This window comes from Astatotilapia calliptera, chromosome 6, assembly GCF_900246225.1.
Source record: "Astatotilapia calliptera chromosome 6, fAstCal1.2, whole genome shotgun sequence".
NCBI lineage: Eukaryota > Metazoa > Chordata > Actinopteri > Cichliformes > Cichlidae > Astatotilapia > Astatotilapia calliptera.
In genome coordinates, this window is record NC_039307.1 from 10,751,318 (window position 1) to 10,773,856 (window position 22,539).

The 22,539-nt window shown below is 38.3% G+C and overlaps 1 protein-coding gene across 3 annotated transcripts in view; it reads left to right on the forward strand.

Moving 5' to 3' along the window:
• Nucleotides 1–22,539, forward strand: part of gcgrb (glucagon receptor b) — a 55,900-nt gene that overhangs the window by 28,039 nt on the left and 5,322 nt on the right. The window contains exons 2-8 of one of the 3 annotated variants that reach the window (XM_026170251.1): nucleotides 14,995–15,138; nucleotides 15,256–15,352; nucleotides 15,434–15,541; nucleotides 17,954–18,042; nucleotides 18,324–18,430; nucleotides 18,541–18,697; nucleotides 20,647–20,806. In XM_026170251.1, the coding sequence (XP_026026036.1) occupies nucleotides 15,085–15,138; nucleotides 15,256–15,352; nucleotides 15,434–15,541; nucleotides 17,954–18,042; nucleotides 18,324–18,430; nucleotides 18,541–18,697; nucleotides 20,647–20,806 (772 nt within the window). In that variant the 5' untranslated portion in view covers nucleotides 14,995–15,084. Of the gene's footprint in view, nucleotides 1–14,994; nucleotides 15,139–15,255; nucleotides 15,353–15,433; nucleotides 15,542–17,953; nucleotides 18,043–18,323; nucleotides 18,431–18,540; nucleotides 18,698–20,646; nucleotides 20,807–22,539 lie in introns of those variants that run through there. The other 2 variants (XM_026170252.1, XM_026170253.1) reach the window with 2 other exon arrangements.

Here is a 22,539-nt window from a genome sequence, read left to right on the forward strand (position 1 = left end):
TCAATGGAACATTTAACTGCATTTGAAATAATAGTACTTTTCTATTGCATTATGTGTTATCATACACAAATCTAAATTATTTAAATGCCTTAAAGGATGAGGATGATCAGCTAGATCAGAGACTGTTCCTACTGCATTCAGATTTGAGGATAGCACAGTCATGGTTGTCAAACACGTGCTAGAGGTAATTTTCTGAGCCAGGATGTTCTTGTTTGAACAAAATCAGGACCTGTTAAACTTGTTTTTATGATTTTCTGCAGATTTTTATTTGTGATTTGCATCACAAAACAGCACCACAAAATATCTCATTGTGTCAGCACTGACAGCGCTGACTCATTTGGCTATCATCCTTGGTGACAAGAGTTAGGACGTCACACAGTCCTTGGCAGTAGAATAGCCCAAAGAAGGGTGCAAGTCACTTGTGTCATTACAGGAAGGCTCGGAGATTTCTTCAATGTTCACCAAGTTTTGCACCAAGTTTTTGTTGTAACGTAGGGCGTTTGAGGGAGAGCATTAACAAATGACCTGTTGAGATTTTGTTGTGTCAATGCACCCCTTTATCACACGTTGAAAACATGCTTGTTTTTGGCTGCACTAACAAAATCATCATTATTCATTTTGCACTCTTTGTAAAAATACATTTGACACCGTGAAGCTTCCAGTGAAGCATCATGTGATGCACGTGGTGCTTCAAGCACTGAGACAATGGGACTACTAAGTAGCATTCCAAGTTTGGGAGGCGCTCTGGATAAGGCAACTGCTTTAAAGCTATAGGTAACAAACTTTAAGTCAGGTACACTTGTTGCTTTCTTACAGCCAACATGTTTCAACTGTTTCACCTTGTGTTATCAGTATTGCCGCTTTTTGCTGCTACTTGTAAAAGAAAAAGTCAAAGCTGGTGTTTTTTGTCACATTAATACTCATTTTTGAAGGGAGTCTGGTTAAGGTGTTGCTTCTGTAAGTACCCCACACTCTTATTTAGGAAACACATAATTTAATTGAAGCAATAATTTAGTTTTGAAAATATACTGGAAAAGAAAAGATTACTATATTCATGTAGAGTTGCCAGGAGAAGATGTATTTATCATTAGAATTTGATGGCATAGTTCATTCATTTAGATAAATGTGCAGCGGTAAAAATTACATGGCTGACACAGATTGATCTCTTTTCTCAAATAAAATTCCTTTGCAGAAAACTGATTTGTGCCTTTATTATCTTTAATTTAACAGAATTTGTCGCTGAGTTTTTAATGCACTTTATTATTTTTTTTACCCCTTTGAGCTTTTCTCAAGCCAGTTCATTGAATCAGATTCCCTGTAATGTAATTTAAGAGGAATGGGACTGCTCCAAACAAACTAGGTTGAGTTATGGGCTGGCCCCTCAGGATGCAAATTCATGCACATACAGTATAAACACACTCTTTGTATCTTTCTGGCTTGCACGTCAACAGTTAAACTGCATTTTGTGTCTTGTGATGCCTGGGGCGCTTATGGGTCTGTTTAATTTTAACATAATTATGTTTCCTCGTTAAATCCAAAATGTATCTAATCTGACAGAGATGAATGGAGCCACTTACTTCGCTTACTTTTCACAGTTACTGGTTGAGCCCATCAGAGAGCACTGAGAACATTTAGTGATGTTTTTTTCGTGGGTTTACCATTAATTATAGTAATACTTTAAACATATTTAATTGAAGGACAGTCTTATTTACTGTGATTAGAAACGGGCATGCTGAATGAATACGTTCAAGGACCAACATGCAGCATGTAAATCAGTATTTTTTTTCCCTAAGAGCGGATTAAGACATTATGTATGCATCATTCTTCGCTACTTTGTAATTTGTATCTCAACAGCTTAAGTCGCTGATGCAGCTATAGAGCAGAATTTATACCATGAAATCACTCAATCTAAAGATGGTTTTTTTTCTGTAGCAACTGAAAACTTGGTCTTATGCTAACTCGGTTAGAAATATTACAATATGTGAATGTGAGTATTTTATTGAAAAGAACTCTCTTTGATATTTAATGAGACTCGTAAAAGCTTAGACTTAGCAGAGTGCATTTTATAGACTTTGAAGGAGGAATGAATAATTGAAGCAGTACAACAAAATGCAACATCCAACACTGACAGTAAACAGTCCCCTGTCCCTGGATCTGGCAGCAAAGATTGAAGGATTTAAAGATAACCAGACCAGACTAAGCTATTTTTCTACTAACAAATATAATAAAGAAATGTCAGCTGAATTAATTGAGGGGGGAAAAGAAAACTGTTTCAGGACCTCCTGTGTATCAGATGTGGTGATTTTCCTGTTTTGTTATATTACTTTTACTACTAAACTGCCACAATCATTATCTAACACTGTGTAAACCAGAGCATTCCTCCTAAGTAGGATGACATATTTTATAATATAAAATCTTTGATTTTTGTGATTTGGTTGTATAAATATAGAAAAACAGAGACTGAAGCATTTCAACAACTCTTCTGTTCTTTTTCTGGTGTAAACTGAAGAGCATCTGTCAAAATTATAACCTGTATTCAAGAAAAAGATGAATTTGGGATACATTCTTAAGGAGCCATGAACAAAATCAAGGATTTTAAGATGGGCAGACTCTATTTTTCCATTTACTTTAAAAAAAAACAACAACCATGTGGTAACAAAGTTGCTTACCATCAGTCGGGTGGCAATTTAAACTTGGAATCTGACCAAGTTGTTCTTGCCTGAACCTAACCAAAAATGTGATCATTTAAATTTTAAAGATGTCAGACTCAGTGGGATACGCTTGTGGGAAAGTGAAACATGAAAGACACTCATCTCTTTGTTTGTGTCTGGATGCGAGTAGAACAGCTTGTTTGTGTGAAGAAGTAAAAATTCATTGAGTTTAGGCTCAGAAACAACAACTCAACTCAAAACCAGTGATATACTGACTGTTTCCTACTGATACGAAAAAAGGGATCGACAACAGAAACTTTTAGGGAAAACATTTTTAATACTGCACGTTTTGAAGTACCAAGAAACAAAACACAGATCTGTGAAAGAAATTCTCAAATACTTAAACACATCATCAGGCATTTATCCAATGGGGTCATCTAGCAGGTGATGGTGTGAGCTTCTGCAGAAGACAACCTCACCAGGAGGACACAGAAAGCATACTGGCAGCCTGTACTTCAAAACTGTGGGGCACATTTTGACTTTGCCTTGAAAAGAGTCTGTACAGTAAAGCTTAATGAGACTGAGTGGAAGTAGAAAAAGAGCATGCTGCCAAGTTCTGATTGACCAGGTCGCAGTCTGTGTGCAGATAGTCTTTATGCCTGATAGTGGATCTCTTCTCCTAATCAAGAGCTATTCAGAGGATGCCTCTGCTTCAGAGGAGAGAGAACCTGAACATTTTTCCACAGTCAGTTTAAAAGGGAGAGATCATTGATACTGAACATGATTTATCAATATAGCATTTGAGTTATAAACTATTTGGTAATTAGACTGCAATGAAGCAACAGGGCGGAGTCCAATAATGTACAGGACCCCCACCCTCTCAGCATCATTGTCAGTTAAATTAAAGAAAGAAGATTAAAGAAAAATATATAAAGTATATAATTTATGTATTCGTTCCACCAATACACAAAACTGTTGCTCTCTTTTCTTTATTTTGTACTTCAAAAAAGGTAGGAATCTATTCAAGTTTAAAGAAAAAGAATTTAAAAAAGGAAACATGAAGCCAGGAAAACAAAGTTCTGTACAAAATTAGTATGTGTCATGCGGTGTAGTAGGACTCAGGCGCAGAGCAGAGTTCAGGGGAAAACAACGTTTATTTACACAATCACCAGGTGCAGATATATACAGTGAGGGGAACGGGGGTCCTAGGTCCGAAAGGGAAGTCCGGGATTGGAGTCACACACATGCTAGCTCTTCTTCTTTACAGTGGTTGAAACAACAGGTTAGTCACGGGTCCGGGGAAAACTGTGCACAGGAGAAAATAAGATTACACAGAGATCGCAGCAAGTTTACAAAGCTTAAGGATTCGAGGAAGAGGTTCACTAACGTGTCTAGCATAATCATCCAGCAGTGAGTCCAACCCGTAATCAGAGCCTGACGAGATGCAGGTGTGTGCCAAGGGCGGAAGCCTGCAGTGAGCTCCGCCCTGGCGGGGAGGAGAGAGGAGAATGTACACCAAACACATGTGGCCTTTTGGAGCTGGCCGGGCAGACACGGGGACCATGACAGTATGTGATATAAAATGATAAGAGAAATCAGAGCCATAACTCGATAAAGAACTTGATGTTAACAGCTAGCTCAAAATAGCATGTTTAAATGTCTCATATCTTGAAACATTGAGATTTTTGGGGGGTAATTGTTTGGTTTTTGATTGTTGTAATCCTTTATAGATATTCACTTATGTCAGGGGATCTGATTCACTGCTGCCATGGTAACTATAATGAAGAAATTCACATCAGTGTCAAACAGTTCTAGTTTAAGGCTAATTTGGAGAGTTAAGTTCACAATAGACAGGTTTTTTTTCTAATTGTTGTCCTGTGCTACATGTGTAATGTAGAGGTCTAATGACATTGTGTAATTTAAAATTTTCTTTCTTTCCTTGAGTCTTATCTGTTGTGACACTGGTTCAATTGTGCTTCCTCAGCGCTTCTATGTCTTTTTTTGTGTTGGTCACAAGAATCAGACACCTGTGTTTTTACCCTTCACTCACGTCTTTTGTGTTTCAGTGTACCTTGGAGACAGTGCGGGTGCCATGATAGTCCTATATGCCTTTATTTTAATACACATTAATGCACTGACAGTATCTGTGCAGGTGCACAAATGCAGAGTCATGCACAATGAGCAAACATAAAATATTAAATTGACAGTCCTTGACCTCTTAAGCCCCACGCTCCCGGTACCGGGGCTTAAGAGTGAAACTGTAATTTTCCACTGTTTCACTTTAGAAACATAAATCTTTGCACAGATGATGTTTATATGTTGGTTACTGAATTTCTGGAATGAAATGTGAACTGAGGCATATTTTTAAAAGGGTTATATGCTAAAAACAAATTAAAAAATTAGGCGAGGATAAAATCTACTTACTTTTTCTGTGTTCCAGTCTCAGTAATTTTGACACAGTAATATCTGCTTCAATATTTATACCTCTGATGAAATTTCACAAGTGTTAGCTTTATTTTGATACCACAATTGTAAGCACGGAGTTTGTAATTGCAGAGAAATAATCAGTTAGTTTGGGGCATTTCATTTTCGAGCAGGAAGCTCAGAAACCTCTTTGGGGCTTAAGAGGTTTAATATTGCTATGATTTTTTTTAAATCATATATCTTTATTGCATATTTTATGTATCTTCTACACTTCTGAAGAGACCGGGTCTACAATGCAGAGTTACAATGCAATCAAAACCTGAAAATCTGAAACACTGGAAAGGGCTTTCATTTTATACATCTTTCCTCTTCTGAGGAACAACTGTGTATAAAAAGATATTGAAGATGAGTGTTGTATGTACAAAACAATTAAATAGAACAAAATAGCAATCAAAAATACATAATTATTCATTGCTTTTCAATGAGAAGAATAACTCATTGGCAATGGCTCTGCTGTGTCTCTGATTAATTATTGTGCCCAAACTAACCAATTATGTCATGTGTCAGACTAACACCTTAAACACAACCCAATCAGTAGCACTTTTACAGTGTTGTTTTGGAAAAAAAATAGTAATGTCCAGATCTCGTGACATGTTACCTCATTAGTTCCACAAACTAAAATGTTTACAGTGGCTAATATCATATAAGTGCTAAGCTAATGTAACCCAACTAATGTTTTACTTTGATAGAGTGTCCTGTCATCAAAAATATACAGTTATATTCAAATCATACCAGTCATTTGAAAACCTTCTAATAAAGGGGTCTACGTTAAAGTACATGAGATAAGCATATTGTTTTGGTATTGAATTAGTTAGCCAGAATCATGTAATACTACTGATATTGGTTCCAATTACTACATTTCTGGTATAACATAATATGTTTAATTTCAATTCAGTTCAGTTCAGTTGTGCTTATACAGTAAAATGTCACAACAACAGTCGCATCAAGGCACAGACAGCGAGACAACAAGTAAGCATTTGGTGACAGTGGAAAGGAAAAAACTCCCTATTAACAGGAAGAAATCTACAGGAGAACCAGGCTCTGCTGCAGCTAATTGGGGGTGAGGGGGAGGAAGACAGGACAAAAGGCTTTGTCACTGCTGGTCACTGTGGTGTATCATCCTATGTCATCACTTTACGTTACCCTCATGTTGTGGGAAACACAATAAGTCAAAGCCACTTTGTCTGGCTTTCTGTCCTTTTGAAGATAAATCACAGCAAAAATATCTGGCACAACTTCACCTACTTCCAAGGTGCATGGAGAGGATGAAAGAATACACAATGCAGGAACTCCAGCAACACTTAAGGGAAGATGAACAACTTTATTGACTGACCAACGCGTTTCGGCTTGTGGCCTTCATCAGGGTTTTTGTCCTTTTGCACATGAACCTGCTGTTTGTACTCGAATGTGTATGTATCAGCCCACAAAGTTGAGCTGTAATCAATAACTAGAATTCATTATTGGATCCATTACTGGAACATAATTGCAGTAATTGTTTAATGGGGTAAGGAATAATAATTTAAACTATTTAAATTGCTTCCGGGTTTTGCAGCGATTGTTAAAGAGTTTAAAGCGCTGTGCAACATTCTTGAACAGTTTAAAACATCTCCATCTTTAGCCACATAAAAAAAAATGAAGCCAAATAATACACGTAAGCTGTTGGATTCACATGACTTATACTCCTCCAGTTTGTTATACCCTGTTCAAAAGAGTAAAGACAAAGATCGCTAATATTACTATGTCTTCATCGCGTGAATGATTAGACAGGGAAGTGTAACGTGCAAAGGAAATTAATACTAGAGAAAACCCACACAACAGACCATATGCCCAGAGAGATATGTGAGCAAAAGAATGCACCAGCTTGTGTAACTGAATAAGAGCCAAGACACGTTATTGGACTGTTGCTTCACTCCCATTCTGGCTTCACTCCCAAAAAACAACACTGTGACCCAAAAACCCAAACACTAAATCAAGACAGCTTTGATAAGAAGTCACTCTTCGTACACCTGGCAATGAAACTAATGTAATGAGGAAAATATATGATAAATATGTAGTAGCTTGCCAACCTCTGTGCAAAAGTAAGAAAATATGTTTCTAACGGTAACTTCTGAGTTATGTGCTGGAGTATTTTCTGGCTGTCTGCAGAGACTTCAGAGCCAAGAAGTGGTTCATCACAAAACCCTCATAAAATCACAAACTGTCATTTTTGCAGTTTATTTTTTGCAATAAGGTCAGCTCTTCAGTTCTATATCTAGTACTTTATACTTTTGGATGTAGGGGAGCGTGTGGGTCCTTCTTTGACATAGAAATCTACTAAACGAGACATAAGATACGGAGCAACTGTATTGAGCAATTGGGAGCAGATTTATTTGACAATTCAACCAGGTCACTTTGGCTGTTTCATTCCCACTTTATTATTTTTATGTTTTTATTATTTCATTCTTCCATTTTATTATATAAGCAGTCCTAGTGTGGAAGACATGTGCATTGTATTGTAAAGAATAATTTTATGAAGCCCAGAGAGCATAGTTCTGGCATGCTCCACTGGACACTAAGAATGGTATGTACTGGCCAAGCCTTTCCCCCATGTGCTCTCTCCCTCTCTCTGTCTTTTCCTTCACACAACTTTTATGATGCTCATCTGGACACTGCGTTATGCGTCATCCCCTAGTTGGACACCTGCCCTGTGGCGCAGTATTGCCATGATTTGATGACATAAGACAGAAATGCTACCTTATTGTGAATGTAGCAATCAGCTAAAAGCTGCTCAGCCCATCTGCCATTGGCTCAGTGGTACCCAGATTTCTTTCCAACCCAAAGTTGAAGTCCTGATATTTCACATGAATCCCAAAACAGGACTATTTTAATATATGAATAATGGAAAAAGAAAGTTGACTGTCTAGTTTTCTTAAGCCAATACTGAAAATTGTAAACACACGGTGTGAAAGTAGCTGATGAATCTGGATAGCAAAGAACTGTAAGCCTCACAATTACATAATAATAATAATAATACATTTTATTTGAAAGCGCCTTTCAAAACACTCAAGGTCACTGTACACAGTAGAATAAAAGCAAGCAGTTTACAGAATCATAAAAGCATAAGACATAAACAAATAAAATAGCAGAGTGGAGAGGTTATGTGGGATAAGCTATTTTGTACAAGTAGATTTTGAGTTTGGACTTAAAGAGGGAGAAGGAAGAGATATTTCTTAAATTAGGAGGTAGGGAATTCCAGAGTCGTGGGACGGAGAGTGAAAGGGAGGAAGAAGATCTGAGACAACGAGATGGGGCGGTGATCTTATGGGGCGAAGAGAGATGATGAATAGCCTTAAATGTGTACAAGAGTATTTTGAAAATTGATGCGATATTTGACCGGGAGCCAATGAAGCTGCTGCAAGGCAGGAGTGATGTGGTGGACAGAAGGGGTCCTGGTGATGATACGGGCAGCAGAGTTCTGGACGCGTTGGAGCTTGTGGATGGATTTTGGAGTAAGACCAAAAAGAAGTGAATTACAATAATCAATCCAGGAAGTAACAAGGCTATGGACAAGAATGGCAGTGGGGTGAGAAAAGGACGGAGATGATTAATGTTGCGCAATTGAAAATATGCAGACCGAGTAACATTATTAATGTGTGAATTGAAAGATAAAGTACTGTCGAGGATGACACCCAAACTTTTCACAGAGGAAGAAATGAAGACCGGTGAGTTATCGATAGTAATAGAGAAACTCTTGGTTCTGGATAATGTTGGTTTAGTGCCTACCAAGAGGAGCTCGGATTTATTACTATTGAGTTTGAGAAGACCAGTTTTTTTTCAATATTGGGGTGATGCCGGCAATTTTGAGGGAAGCAGGAACAGTTCCAGTGGTAAGTGAAGAGCAGATGATAGCAGATATGACGGGAAGCAAAGAAGGTAGACATGCCTTAACCAAAACTGTAGGAATGGGGTCTAGCTGACAAGTAGAAGGTTTTGACTTACAGATGAAATCTGAAATATCAGTAACCGAGGGGCGCTGGAAAGCAAAAAAAAAGTGTGATGAGAGCTAAATGGAACCTCGGAAACCAGTTCTTGGTGTATTTTGTGAATTTTCTCAATGAAAAATAATATTAAAGAATCACAAAAGGAGGACGAGTAAAGATGAGCAGGTTAAGAATCTGGTGGCCTGAAAGAAGAGTTGAACAGTGAAAACAGTATCTTGCTTGAGTCATCTTTTGAACAGATAATGGTGGAGTAGTAAGCAGATTTTGTTTGATTAATACACTCCTTATAATACATAATATGATTATTAAACATTTCCTTGTGGATATTCAGACCAGTTTTCTTATAAAGGCGTTCAAGTCGTCGTCCTTTTGCTTTCAGGAGCCTGAGTTCAGCTGTAAACCAGGGTGCTGACTGAGAGAATGATACAGATTTGGTTTTGAGTGGGGCAACAGTTTAGAATACTATTGAGACTAGAGTTATAATAGGAAACTAAGTCCTCTTGGGTAAGCAGGTTATGAAAATGCACTTTTAATAGTATGCCAACTATATGTCTGAGGTCCATGCAAAAGATACAAGCCTGTGCCTGTTGGTCACCTCTGTGTTTCCTGCTGCAAAGATTTTCCACATAAGCCAAATCAGACAGAAAACAAGATGGGCAAGAATTCGCCCCCGAGGAGGCAGAAGGAACGATAAGGCAGGGAACAGAGGGAGATTTTCTGAAAACTTGTCCACAGGCATTTGTCTCCTTGCATCTGACAAGCCATTTTGCCTCTAAGTGGTTCAAGGATCATAAAGTAGAAGGATGGAGGAAGCAAAAGGTGAACATATGAGAGAAGGTGAGAGATGAAAAGAAATATGGCACTTGTTCTGTTTGTGAAGCGTAACATCTGCTGAAGGAGCAGATTCTGGATCACTTCCATCACACACTTCAGGTACTCATAAAATACAGGCTCACTCCCTTACATGCACACACACAAAACACACTCAAACACAATCTTATGCCAAGTGCACCTAATCTGATGAAGATAACAGTGATCCCCTCAAGACCATAATTCAAGCTCTTCTATGTGACTTCACCTTCTCTGTATAAGAGTCGAATGGACAGCATGCAGACACTGGAATCGTATTAGCTCAGGTTTTGAGATGCCAACCCAACACATTAGATAAAAGTCTCGTTTTGGCTTAAAATTGATTGAAAACTTAAGATTAGTACTTATTTCCATAAACACCCTTTTAAATAAGTTAATCTGCACAATGGTTTTCACTCGGACTATTTATTTGCCAGAAAATACTTCCAAATGTTCATAGTGAGGTCTGTGAGAGGAGCAGGAACGTTTTGTATGGAAAAACACTGTTATTGCACAACGTTTTGTGCAGCTCAAACCCAAATCCCAATCACTTCCAATATACTGAGGTGCAGACAGAAGTGCTCCAAATATTATAAAAACATAAACAGATCCTACTATAAGTCTAACTACTATAAGGCTAGATGTAGAATTACTGTATGCATAATGGTCTAAATTTATTTCAAAGGTTTTTATAGCACAGAAAATGGTGCTGTAGCTCTTTGATTGCAGGTTAAATTAAATTCTAATGAAGAACTTAACATTTGAAAAACACTGAAAAGAAATGACCACTATTAATTTAAAAAGCCAACTTCTTTAACTCAAGTGATAACCTTTTATGCATCTAGTTTATTAATCTTATGTAGGCTCACGTATTTAAATGCAAGCAGCTTAGCAAACCAAAACCACTCCAGTGCCTCCTTTTCATGCTGTGTCTGAATGAATCAGCGTCATATGCGGTGTCACCGGCGCCTGTTCAGTGCAGGATTCTTATTCTGCCTGCCACAGGCTTTGCAAATGCGCATGGAAAAGCGGGGAGAGCCCAGAACAGAGTCATACCTTCAAAGATAAATCAGTGCAGACAGAAGAAATCTTTTTTTAATAGTTTCATCCTGACTGCAATGTTTTTTTGCATTCTTGGGAGGTACTGATAGAAAGCATTAAAAACACCAAGCAAACACAAAACAAACTAAAATGAGAACTACTTAAAGTCCTGCAAAGAATGTTATTGGAGTTAAAGACCATTTGGCTGTCAGTCACCATATGGGGCTGGAGGGTTCACCAAGGCAGAAACAACATAATTACAGCTCTGCGTTACAGCCACTGCACTCCTGTCTCTGCTACCACCTACATACTCTCCATACTAATTGCCTGCTCCTCCTCACATAGGGAATGATTATTGATTTAAACAATATAATTGGTTGGCACTCACAGCAGATAATGCACTTATCCATAGAAACTATGGCCTGAATACAAATGTACAGTTTGAATTAATGGTGATGGGGAACCATGTGTTTAACAGCTAATTTTCATCACTGGTCATTACTTTGATCAATTAAACTTAAAGTCCATGATGCCCGAGAAGCAGTAATCACAAGGCTATATTTCTTTCCCTCACTTTCTCATCCTGCAGTTTCTGTATGTTTTTGTTGTCGTTGTTGTTTTTGTTTGTCTGTTGTGCGTTTTACACATTGTGCAGTTAAATAGAGATGTGTGGGAGGAAGAGAGTGACAGGCACGGCCTTAGCCTGTATCTAGTACACTGATACTGACAGAAGAGGAAAATGAAAGATGAAATTTTTTAATGGAAGAATCAGATTGACCATTTGACTTTCTTCATTCATTTTATAGTTAACAGATTAAACAAAATTATAAAGAATTGCTGCAAGGCATAAGTCCATATGAAGTACATGGAAGGTTCCTGTAGTCAACTGTCAATAATTTCTGTTATGAGCTAACAACACAGTCATTAGAGAGATGTTACACTTACACCTCTTTCTTCCCTAGAAAGCAGAGGCAGAGAGTGTGTAAGAGCGATAAAGACAAATGCATAATGCAGGTGAAGGCTGACACTCAGTTTCTTCAAGTATATAACCCTAGGGAGTAACAGTAGTACTCACCATACACATGCACATTCACATTGTTTGTGGTCTGTCATTTGTTTTGATTTACATGCGCATTCATATGAAAAGGATATTTTTCAGGAATAATTTAATGGGAAATGTTGGGTCATACAGGCTTTTGTAATACAGATTAGAAGCTGGGCAAATATCTTTTTCACTTTCCATCTCTGGCTTTTTCTCTCTGCTTAATAACACACACAGACTCCTGTATTCATCATATCATCATTGGACAAGAGCGCTGAGCCCTTTCCATTTAACTACCGTGTAAAATGGGCCCAAGCTGGATACTTAAAAGAATGCAAGCATTGGTTCACATACAATAGAAGTACATAGAAAGTTTTTTGTTTTGTTTTTTCGAGTAAATGTATCATATAAATAAAAGGAAATCAAGTAAAAGCAGCATTAGACAGCATTACACAGTGTGGTGCTCACTGCTTTAAATACATCCTGTAGCCTGTGGATACCAACATTAAATTTAACTGCCACTAAATATTCTATCTACACCCAGTGAAAGGCAGGTAAAGTGTTTGCAGGGTTGGAAATTAGGGTATACCTACAGTGCTGCCTGAAACTATGTTTTATAAATGCTGAAATACATTCAAATATCAGCAGTCCACAGCATGTTAATGTGTTTGTGTAGGCGTATGCATGTGCAAGTGTTTTATGCACATGTGTTTTATGTATGTGTAATGTAAAATCTCCCTGTGTGGTCGACAAGGCTATCAGTTTGAAGCAGTCTTGTAATTTGCATTGTCCTCTCCTCACTGCTAATATCTAAAAAGAGATACACAGATGCAAGTAGCCCAGTGGGGTTTGCATGCACAGACATACGCTTATATGCACACTTGACACACACCAACTTAAGCAGGGAAAACAGAATAGAGCGATTGCCAGCAAATACTGGGCACAATATCCTCCATTCAGCCAAGAATCTGAAAATAAGCTTCTCCTACAATTAAGAGTGATCCAAACAGACCACTCGTTGTGGCTCTCAGAGGTCTGTAGAGCATAAACATTCTGTGTGAGCAAGAAAAGTCTAAAAAAAATCATTTGCTGTAAAGGTAAAACAATGTTTGCAATTTGTGCTGAGTACTTTAAAAATTGAATCTAACTGTGCATATGAACGACTCATTGTGCATTTGCAACAGAAGGTTTAGTTACTGCTTTGTGCCCAAGGTTCCCAAAAGTGTCATAAAACTGCATTTCAGATTTAATACTATGTGATTAGAGAACTGGAAACATTAACAAAATTTTCTAGTTTCACTCAGTAGTGGAAAACAAGTGAACATTAAATCGATAAATCCAGTAATGTTGTAGCTTGTGTCAATATTTTCTTATTTTGAAACCCATCTTTAGTAATAATCCCACCAAACTTTAAAAAATAAAACAAGAACTTAAAAACACTGTTATTGATATTAGATCTCTATGGAGTATTTAAGGAACATGTTTAAATTAGGTGAATTCAAATGAGTCGCATGATAATTCCAAGTGAAATGCAAACTTATGCAATTGTGTCGTTCAAGGTAATGTACACTTTTTGGACAACAGCTGTGTTGTGAAGCACATGGAAGGAAGATATATCAGGCTTTGAACACAGGATCCAATTATTGCTGGTTCTTAACACTTTGTTTCACTTGTTTTATATACTCTTGGCTCTTTACCGAGTTTGTTAGAGTAAATATCCACAGTATGGTCATCTCAGGCACTTGGCTGCTGTTCCATTTTTTTTTCTTTCAACCCAGAGAGGCCTCCTCTAACAAGGAAGTTAAAACCCTGATCCTTCATGTTGTGAGGTGACAGTGCAAATCAGTGGCTCACTCATATTTTTAATATTCATAGATTCATTCCGATATTTCACCGTAACCAGTAGTATAGTCTAATCTCTCAGATTGTGTCCTGTATAAGAGCTTATGAACTGTCTGCCCTTCTTCTGTCTGTCTGCTTGACTTTGTTGCTCAGTCAATAAAAACTGCATGTGGTTCTAAGGAAAAATATTGTTCCAGCGCCAGAAGATAAAAGATCTGTTGCAGCAACAAAGCACAGCAGTATTTTGCTGTATTGTTGTTTTTTCCTCAGCTCTTAGCTCTTAAAATGAAGGTGATAATCTTTGTGCGCTGATAATGAAAGGCTATTTATGCCGAGTTTAGTTCACTTTAGATCACTGTCACAGCATTTTAGCGCCATGGGGTAACCACACACAGAAACACACACCCACAGCCCGACGAAGCACTTCAGCAGAAGCAAAGAGACTGGAATAGAATGGAATTTGAAACGTTTTAGCTAAAAATGTTTCCATGCTCAAGGTGTTTTTTGCAGAAACGTTTCAGATTTCGTTTTGTTCTCCAACTGCGTTGGTGAAGCTCGTCAACTGATGCCACAGGAAAGCCACTGCTCGTCGAATTTAAGACATAGACAAAGGATAGGTTTCATTCAGAAGTATATATAGTTGTAGTGTGGAATTCTAGATGTGAGGGTTGGCATGAACAAATACACAAACGTACCAGGAGTGTGAATCAGAATCAGATTCAGAAAACTGCTTTATTAATAACAAATCTTCTTCTTCTTCCTCTTATTATTAATATTATTATTGTGCTAACAAAGTGATAGTCAGCAACTCATTAGCCCATCTTACTGATTGTGTTACAGATTTTATATCCTAATATTGAGGTCAATAAAGCACATTAATGGCAAAGGATGTGTAAAAAATAAAATAAAACAAAGACTTTTAGGTGTTTGTTTTTAACCAGGTATCTCACAGGTGCATATAAATTATTTATGTTGTGATTGTGACGGAGAAGCGCGTCACTGATTATTGCCTGTTTTTTCTGTTACCTGTTTCACAGTCCCTTCGTTATTTCAAGTTATCTACACAAACACACGCCTATAACAAGCTTCTCCGTGTTGTTTGCAGGCCAAGTGGTGAAACAGGGCTGAGACTGCCTCATGAGTTGGGCCTCTTCTGTGTTTTGGTCCCCACCCCCATCCTCCCAGCATCAGTGGGATGTCCCAGGTGTGTCTCCTCTTGGCCTTGCTCATGCTCTGCAGCTGCAAAAAGGTATGACTCCCAGCATTATTCACTTTCACATGCCAATTTTCAAATATGTTTCCTTTTTCTTGATTCACACCATCTACTTCTGAGAGTCATCAAAAGAAATTTCCTCTCTCCCTTCAGGTCTCCTCTGCTAACTCTCTTGAGCTTGTGAAGGAGCAGTGGAGCAGCTACAAGAACCAGTGCCTTGACCACCTCGGTGCCACGCCCCCTTCAACAGGTGATTTGTTTTCCTCCCAGCACGCAAGTCCATAAAATGCATCTGCACCAGCACAGACTAAAGATTTGCTTTCCCTTGTAGGGCTGGTGTGTAACAGAACCTTTGATTTGTATGCGTGCTGGCCCGATGGACTTCCAGGAACCACTGTAAATGTCTCCTGCCCATGGTTCCTGCCATGGTACCATAAAGGTCAGTGTGAATATATGTGTGAGGTAGACAAAAAATAACAAAAGAGCAACTGCTGCGTCACAATGTACTGTTGCTACAGTTTGCAAATGTATGATTTAAATCTAGTCTTATCACTCTTATCTGTAGCATTTCATTATATGCCATAATTTTAACCTGTTTTTTTTTCTCATTTACATGGATAAAATGCTTATACCTAACTCACTGCACAGTTTGACTGCTAATTGAAAGGTTTACTTAACAAGGATATAAGGTGATAATATGTAATTATTGTGTTTGATAGCTTGCTCACCAAAACAAAGACATCCATGTGCTCACTGTGTTGCTTTTTTTAACTATTAATGTGAATAAGTACAAACAGTGAAACAGTGAAAAAAAAGGGAGTTAATAAAAGCTTATGACCACAGCAGCCTGACGCTGCATCTGTGTGTCAGGGTTTAGTGCTGCATTTTCTATTATATTTCTAGGTTTTCAAGGTTTTTAATAATTAAGCGGTCAATCTGCGTTACATGTGTGAATGACCCACTGTAAGAAAACATGTTTCAAAAATTACTCATGCATTTCAGGGTGACACGACCAGTTTTCTAACAAAACATATAATGTATACAAACACTTGACAGATTGGTTTCTGGTCTTCATGTACAGCAGGTAATCGGTTGGCAGAATGATGTACTGAATACAATGTACTGAGGTGCACTGAGGTTTCAGGGAGTGCTTAAATGAGTGTGAAGGCCAAATATTACTCAGCCCTGACTTTACTCTCAACCTATGAGTGGTGTAAAAACTTCACACTGTGTCACCGGTGGCAGCACACCTGTCCTGTGGAGCTTTCTCAGTCATTTACCTGTGGTGTGCGGGCTTTTGCTTCAAACACTTAACAGTTTTGGTTCATAGCATGAAAAGCCTGGATTTTGACTGCAGCTGTCTGTCTACTATCTTTGTTTCCATGCACAGGCTTCCTCCAGGTTGTTTTGGGCCTCTGAATAGGTGTGAAGGGGGGTTTATCTTTGCTATCTCCGGAGGACTCGTAGCCTTGCAGGGGTGTGTGTAAACATCTGATGTGCAGCACTACTTTAGACCCAACCTGTGTTTCACTAACTTTTGTTTGAAAATATATTATTCTGCTGCAAGAAAGCTACAAAGTGAGAGTATGTTAAAAATGTGAAAATTCATCTTTTCGACTTGTTGAAAAGACTCATAGAAAATGATGTCTGTTTATGTTTAGATTTGGTTAAAAACTGCACATTTTCCTTCTCTGCCAAGTCCTAAAATAAGCAGTGGATTCAAACCTGGAAGCTTCATGCTATGACGAAGCAATGCAAACCACTACACCACTATCCCACCACAATGCTTAATGAATTCCTTCTAATTTTTAAGAGGGCCGTACATATATGTTCAGGGAATACTCTGAGATAAAACCCCATGGAAAACATAATTTGCATATCTGAAAGGTAATAACATGCTTTTCAATACATTTTTTAAATACTAGTCAGTGTATCTGAAGTGGAGGTTGTGTGGCTGTGTGAGCACAGTCCCCCCAAAAAATGACCTCTGCCCTATACCTTGAGGTCAAGGTTACTGAGCTTTGAACACAGCCGAGATTGTTAGTAGCTGCACCTATGTAATGAATTGGTCCTTCTTGATTTATCACATTCACAAACTCCCCATCCGCTTGCCCAGCAGGGTGATGACAATACCCCATCAGCTTTTTACAGCTGAGTGGTAAAAAGTGTCAATCAAATATCATAATAAATAAAAAAGAAAGACACAGTCATCTGCATTTCTGAAATAATGGCTATGTTTATCGTAGCTATCAGTTAAACCTTGGGATGAAATTGATCTTTTTACCCTCAGCTGGAAAAGCTTCATGGGGTAACGTAGGATTTTGAAATTGATACCATAAGCGAATCTGCTAAGAGTTGCCTCACAATATAAAATAGTCAGTGTTGTGAATTGGTAAAACTCTAAAATTGAAGTAAAACTGAAATAAAGCTTTAATTTAATTTAATGGGGCGAACGTGGCTCAAGATTTGGGAGTTCGCCTTGTAATCGGAAGGTTGCCGGTTCGAGCCCCGGCTTGGACAGTCTCGGTCATTGTGTCCTTGGGCAAGACACTTCACCTGTTGCCTACTGGTGGTGGTCAGAGGGCCCGGTGGCGCCAGTGTCCGGCAGCCTCGCCTCTGTCAGTGCGCCCCAGGGTGGCTACAATGTAGCTTGCCATCACCTGTGTGTGGATGACTGAATGTGTAAAGTGCTTTGGGGTCCTTAGGAACTAGTAAAGCGCTATACAAATGCAGGCCATTTACCATTTAAATCCAAAAGTGTCACTGTGTTTAGGCGACAGCACTATTTGCATAGTTTACATATGCCACTCTAAAATAAAATCTTACAATCGTTGTTTCTTTGTGTGTATAGTTCAGGATGGTCTGGTTTACAGATTCTGCAGTGAAGATGGCAAATGGGCACAGAAGAATACCAGTGAATGTGAGGACGACCCTGGTGAGGTGTGTGTACACAGTGCAGTACTTTGTTTTTGTGTGTGGCTTTCTTGTTAATTAGTGGCCATTTTTGAAGCTGCCTGCAGTGGCAGATTGTTACACGGTACTGGTACTTAAAACATTAACTCATTATGATCTGAACTTACTGCCGCATGTGAAAATCCTCCATCTGTTCAGTAAATTATTAGGATCTTTTTGTATTGTTTAAATAAAGCTGAATATAAATTGTGTGTTTGTATCTATGTTTGAATGTAGTCCATGTCTGTAAATGACTTTATCTCTTTCAGCAGCAGTATGGCCGCATCCTCACTCAGTTGCGGATCATGTACACAGTGGGTTACTCTCTCTCACTGGGGGCTTTGCTGCTGGCACTGGGAATTCTCATCTTCTTCAGGTACATCATGTAAAGAGGACGTGTTAAGGGGGTTAAGGAGCAGACCTGGTTTGAATTACGAGATCTTGTTTACATCTTCTACCTTCTTACTCTCACTTCTTACCTCTTAGGAAGCTCCACTGTATGAGAAACAACATCCACATGAACCTGTTTGCCTCATTCATCCTGAGAGCTGTGTCCATTCTGGTTAAAGATGCTTTACTGACCCTCACACTGGATCCCAGAAGCAACAGTGACTCACAGGCACGAAGCTGGGTCAACATACCGGTCAGCGAACAAACACACATCCAGCTCACCTGCAGTTGTAAAACCTTAGCCATAGCCACCATATTACAGTAGATATAGAGTGTAGAGGCTGTTAAATAATAATATTAAGGTGATTAGTGATTGGAGGAGACAAACATATAGATAACTTACTTTTAATCCCTCACTTTAAACATCAGTGTTCACTGGATGTTGCTATTAAAGGTCGATCGCAAATGTAATGTAGTGCAGTATGTGCCACAAACACATACAGAGAATATTCTACCACGATATAATTTTTATATTCAACAGTGTGACTTGCATAGCTCGTCCTGAACATAAATTCCATGTAGGTTTTAACAACCACCACACATATATTTCAATAAACTGCTGACTAGATATTGATTGGGTATGTCTAGACCAACAAATCTGTGATAAGAAAGACATATTCTACAAAACATTATTGATGTTGTTGGTGTTGTTTTTCATGTCATTTCCTGTAAATAAAGCTTCCGTAAACGAATATACCCCATGTTGACAAAAGTAATGGGTCACACCTCTTAATATTCAAAATGAGGTGTTTTCAGTCTCATTGCAAAAGGTGCATAAAATCAAACACCTGACCATGCGACCTGTTCTTCTAAAGAGCACACCAGCCCTAACATGGCACTTTATAGGATGTATAGATTATAGACTTTCTTCCAACAACCTGTATAAGTAGTGTTACTGCAAAAGAAGGGAAAAGAAACTACAGCATGTCAGCCACAAAGTGACACACCACGTAAAGTTGAACAGCGGGGTCGCCAAGTGCTGAGGCGTATAGTGCGTAAAAGTCGCCAACGCAGTGCTGACTCAGTAACTGCAGAGTTCCAAACATCCTCTGGCATTAACATCATGTGTTTCCATAGCCGAGCAGTTCCAGTAGGTGTAATGTGTGGGTGGCCCAGTACTTTTGTCCATATAGTATATAGTTTATATATGTTTGAAATTCACATGCTATTCTAACCTGTCATGAGTTCATAAAGGTCCATAAGAATTTAATTTAAAGTTCTGAAATGCGGTTGCAAGAGAATATCAAGAAACATAAAGGACTGATCACTATCTAGGATTTATTACACAGAAGATGAGCGAGGGCAGACACCTGTTGATATCTGATACCACTCAAATGTATACTGCTATTGCCCATCTAATTATCTCTGTTGCTAAAACACACAGCAGAATACTTGCACCATATTAGAGGCTATGGGCAGATCAACATTGCTTGTATTTCTGGATAAATACTTTACATTTCATTTTATACATCTCTCTACAACATAGAAGTAAAATATATGTAACATGAATTAGCTTTATTTGCATCACTGGCAATAAATTAAATGAACCACTGTTTGGATGTTCTGTAGCCACTCTTAATGGGTAATAAAATAACATTAACTTTACAGCTGAAGAGCAAAGTAGCATATACCTTTTACACACTACAGTTTGGGATGATTTTCTACTACGTTATAAGTGGAATAAAAACTACAGTTAAGAAATTTAACATTAGTACAAAAAGATAGTGACTCAATGTATAGAGTGGACAGTGCAAACTCAGCTATGGATATATTCAAGTTCCCCTTGCTTCTTTTTACATGAAACACTCCACATTTGTCGAGGAAGATGTCAGATAATCCACATTTAGCTCAATCATTAAGAAGTAAAAATCACTTAAAAATATTACATTTTTTTTTACTTTCATTTTTGTGGTGTCTAGCAAAGGGGGAACTACCCGTGTATTCCACAATAAAACTCCCACTGTGCTGTACTGTAGCTGTTGTCCCTGAACTGGAACAATGTTAAACTAATTCATCTGAACTGAAACATTTGTCAGCTTTTACCCTGTGAAGCTTTGTTTAAAAGCTGCATTTGCTACATTTGTGCAAGCACGGACAACTTGGCTTATTGTTTGTGTTCCCATGGTATCTGTCTCGTGTCAGGCTGTGATGTGGTGTCGTGGTGCCATGGTGATGATGCAGTACAGTGTAATGGCCAACAACTATTGGCTTCTGGTGGAAGGCATCTATCTTCATAGCCTCTTAGTCATCACTGTATTCAGCGAGAGGAAGTACTTCTACATTTACCTGGCCATTGGTTGGGGTAAGAGCATAATCTGCTAAACAGCAGCTGAACACTTGGCTTTGTGCTTATCAACGTAATGCAAAAGGTCCAACAGTGAACAGCGCTCTGACTTTCAGCCAGTCTTTTGATGGGTGATTTAGTCAGACGACAGAAATTAGCAACAACAAGTCAGCCAACAGTTATGTTAATAGCTCTGAGAGCAAGGAGGAGCTACAAGAAAATCTGCGGTCTCTAGCTATTGTATCCCATAAACACTCGAGACTACTAAAAACACTACACCTTACCTTCTTTTCATGTTTGAAGTGGGAATGTATCCTTAGAGGTTTTCTCTTGCTACCAATATGTTTTGTCTGTCTCCCAGCTGCTAGGTGTAACAACGTTCTTGTATATATAAATATTGTGTAGCACACAGCAGAACTAACTTATCAGAAGGGTGTATTTTACCCCAGACCGTAACTGTTAAAGGCTGATGGGGAGTTCACGTCTCCCCACCAGGCGGGCGGATAAGTTTGAATCTCAGTGACCTTAACCTAAAGGTCAAAGGTCAGAAGCCAGGTAGTCTGAAAATCCTGTGAATGCAATAGCCTGAGAACAAGGCACTATAGAGTTTTCAAATTGATACAATAGGTGCGCCTTCGAAGAGTCTTAGGCGGCTTTGAATCTCAGTGACCTCGACTTCAAAGTGTTTTCTAAAAATCTTGTGAATGCAATAACTTGAAAACAAGGTGACATAGGATTTTCAAATTGACACCTCAGGTGTTTCTGCTAGGAGGCTGAGAGATACCACTGACGGTTACAAATGTTTTTTAGACCTTAGAACTAAGCTGTGACTGAAAATAGAAGGTTTTCAAAAAAGCCCTGAATTCAAACTTCTCTGACTAACCAAATAATGTATTCTTCATTCTTTTTTAAAACCTAAAGCCTGCATTAGTGTGTCTCTCTCTGGAGACAAAGAAAGATTTATACAGGTTTTGTTTTTACATTTCCTTAGACAGTAGCACTCTGCAAGACCTGCAAATTGACTTTGATGTATAACACCCAGTAGTCTTTAAGACTGTGAGATATCTAATTCATACCCACGAGACACTGAAAGAAAATATGTTTTGCTTTTGTTTTTTCATATCACTGTAAACACCTAACGGCGTGGAACTCTGTCAAGTATTGTTTTGAAACACACAAAAATGTAATGAGTCCAGCTGCTACTACTACTTAACAAGTCCTCAGATTCCGTAACAACAAGCATTCAAGAGCAGATGTGCTTCTCCAGTTCAGACTTCCTAGATTCCACCATTTTTACATTTTCAAATGAATATTGAATGTATGATTTTCAGCCTCCTGTTCTGTAATAAGAACTTAATTATACAGCTGTCCATAGTTAAGTTCTTGTATAGCTTTTAAAAATACTCACTGAAGAAAACTACTCATCCATGTCTAAAATAACAACTGTCCAGCTCACCTTGATGTGTTATAGCCTGACAGGCCTGATACAATTCTGAGACCACATTCATAAACACATAGGGATTGAGCTCATTGAAGCTTAGATAAAGGCAGACATGACAGAGATGATTTTAATATTTAGAGACCTTTAAAGTCTGCTTAGGATAAGACGAGAGCGGAAATATTTGAAATGATAATGAGATATTAAATTCACAAGGACAGAAAAAAATATAAAAAATGTTGTATCATGGGCAGTGATATAATAATATAACTTGATACTGATTACTGGACTAAAGTATAAATATTAGCTAGGA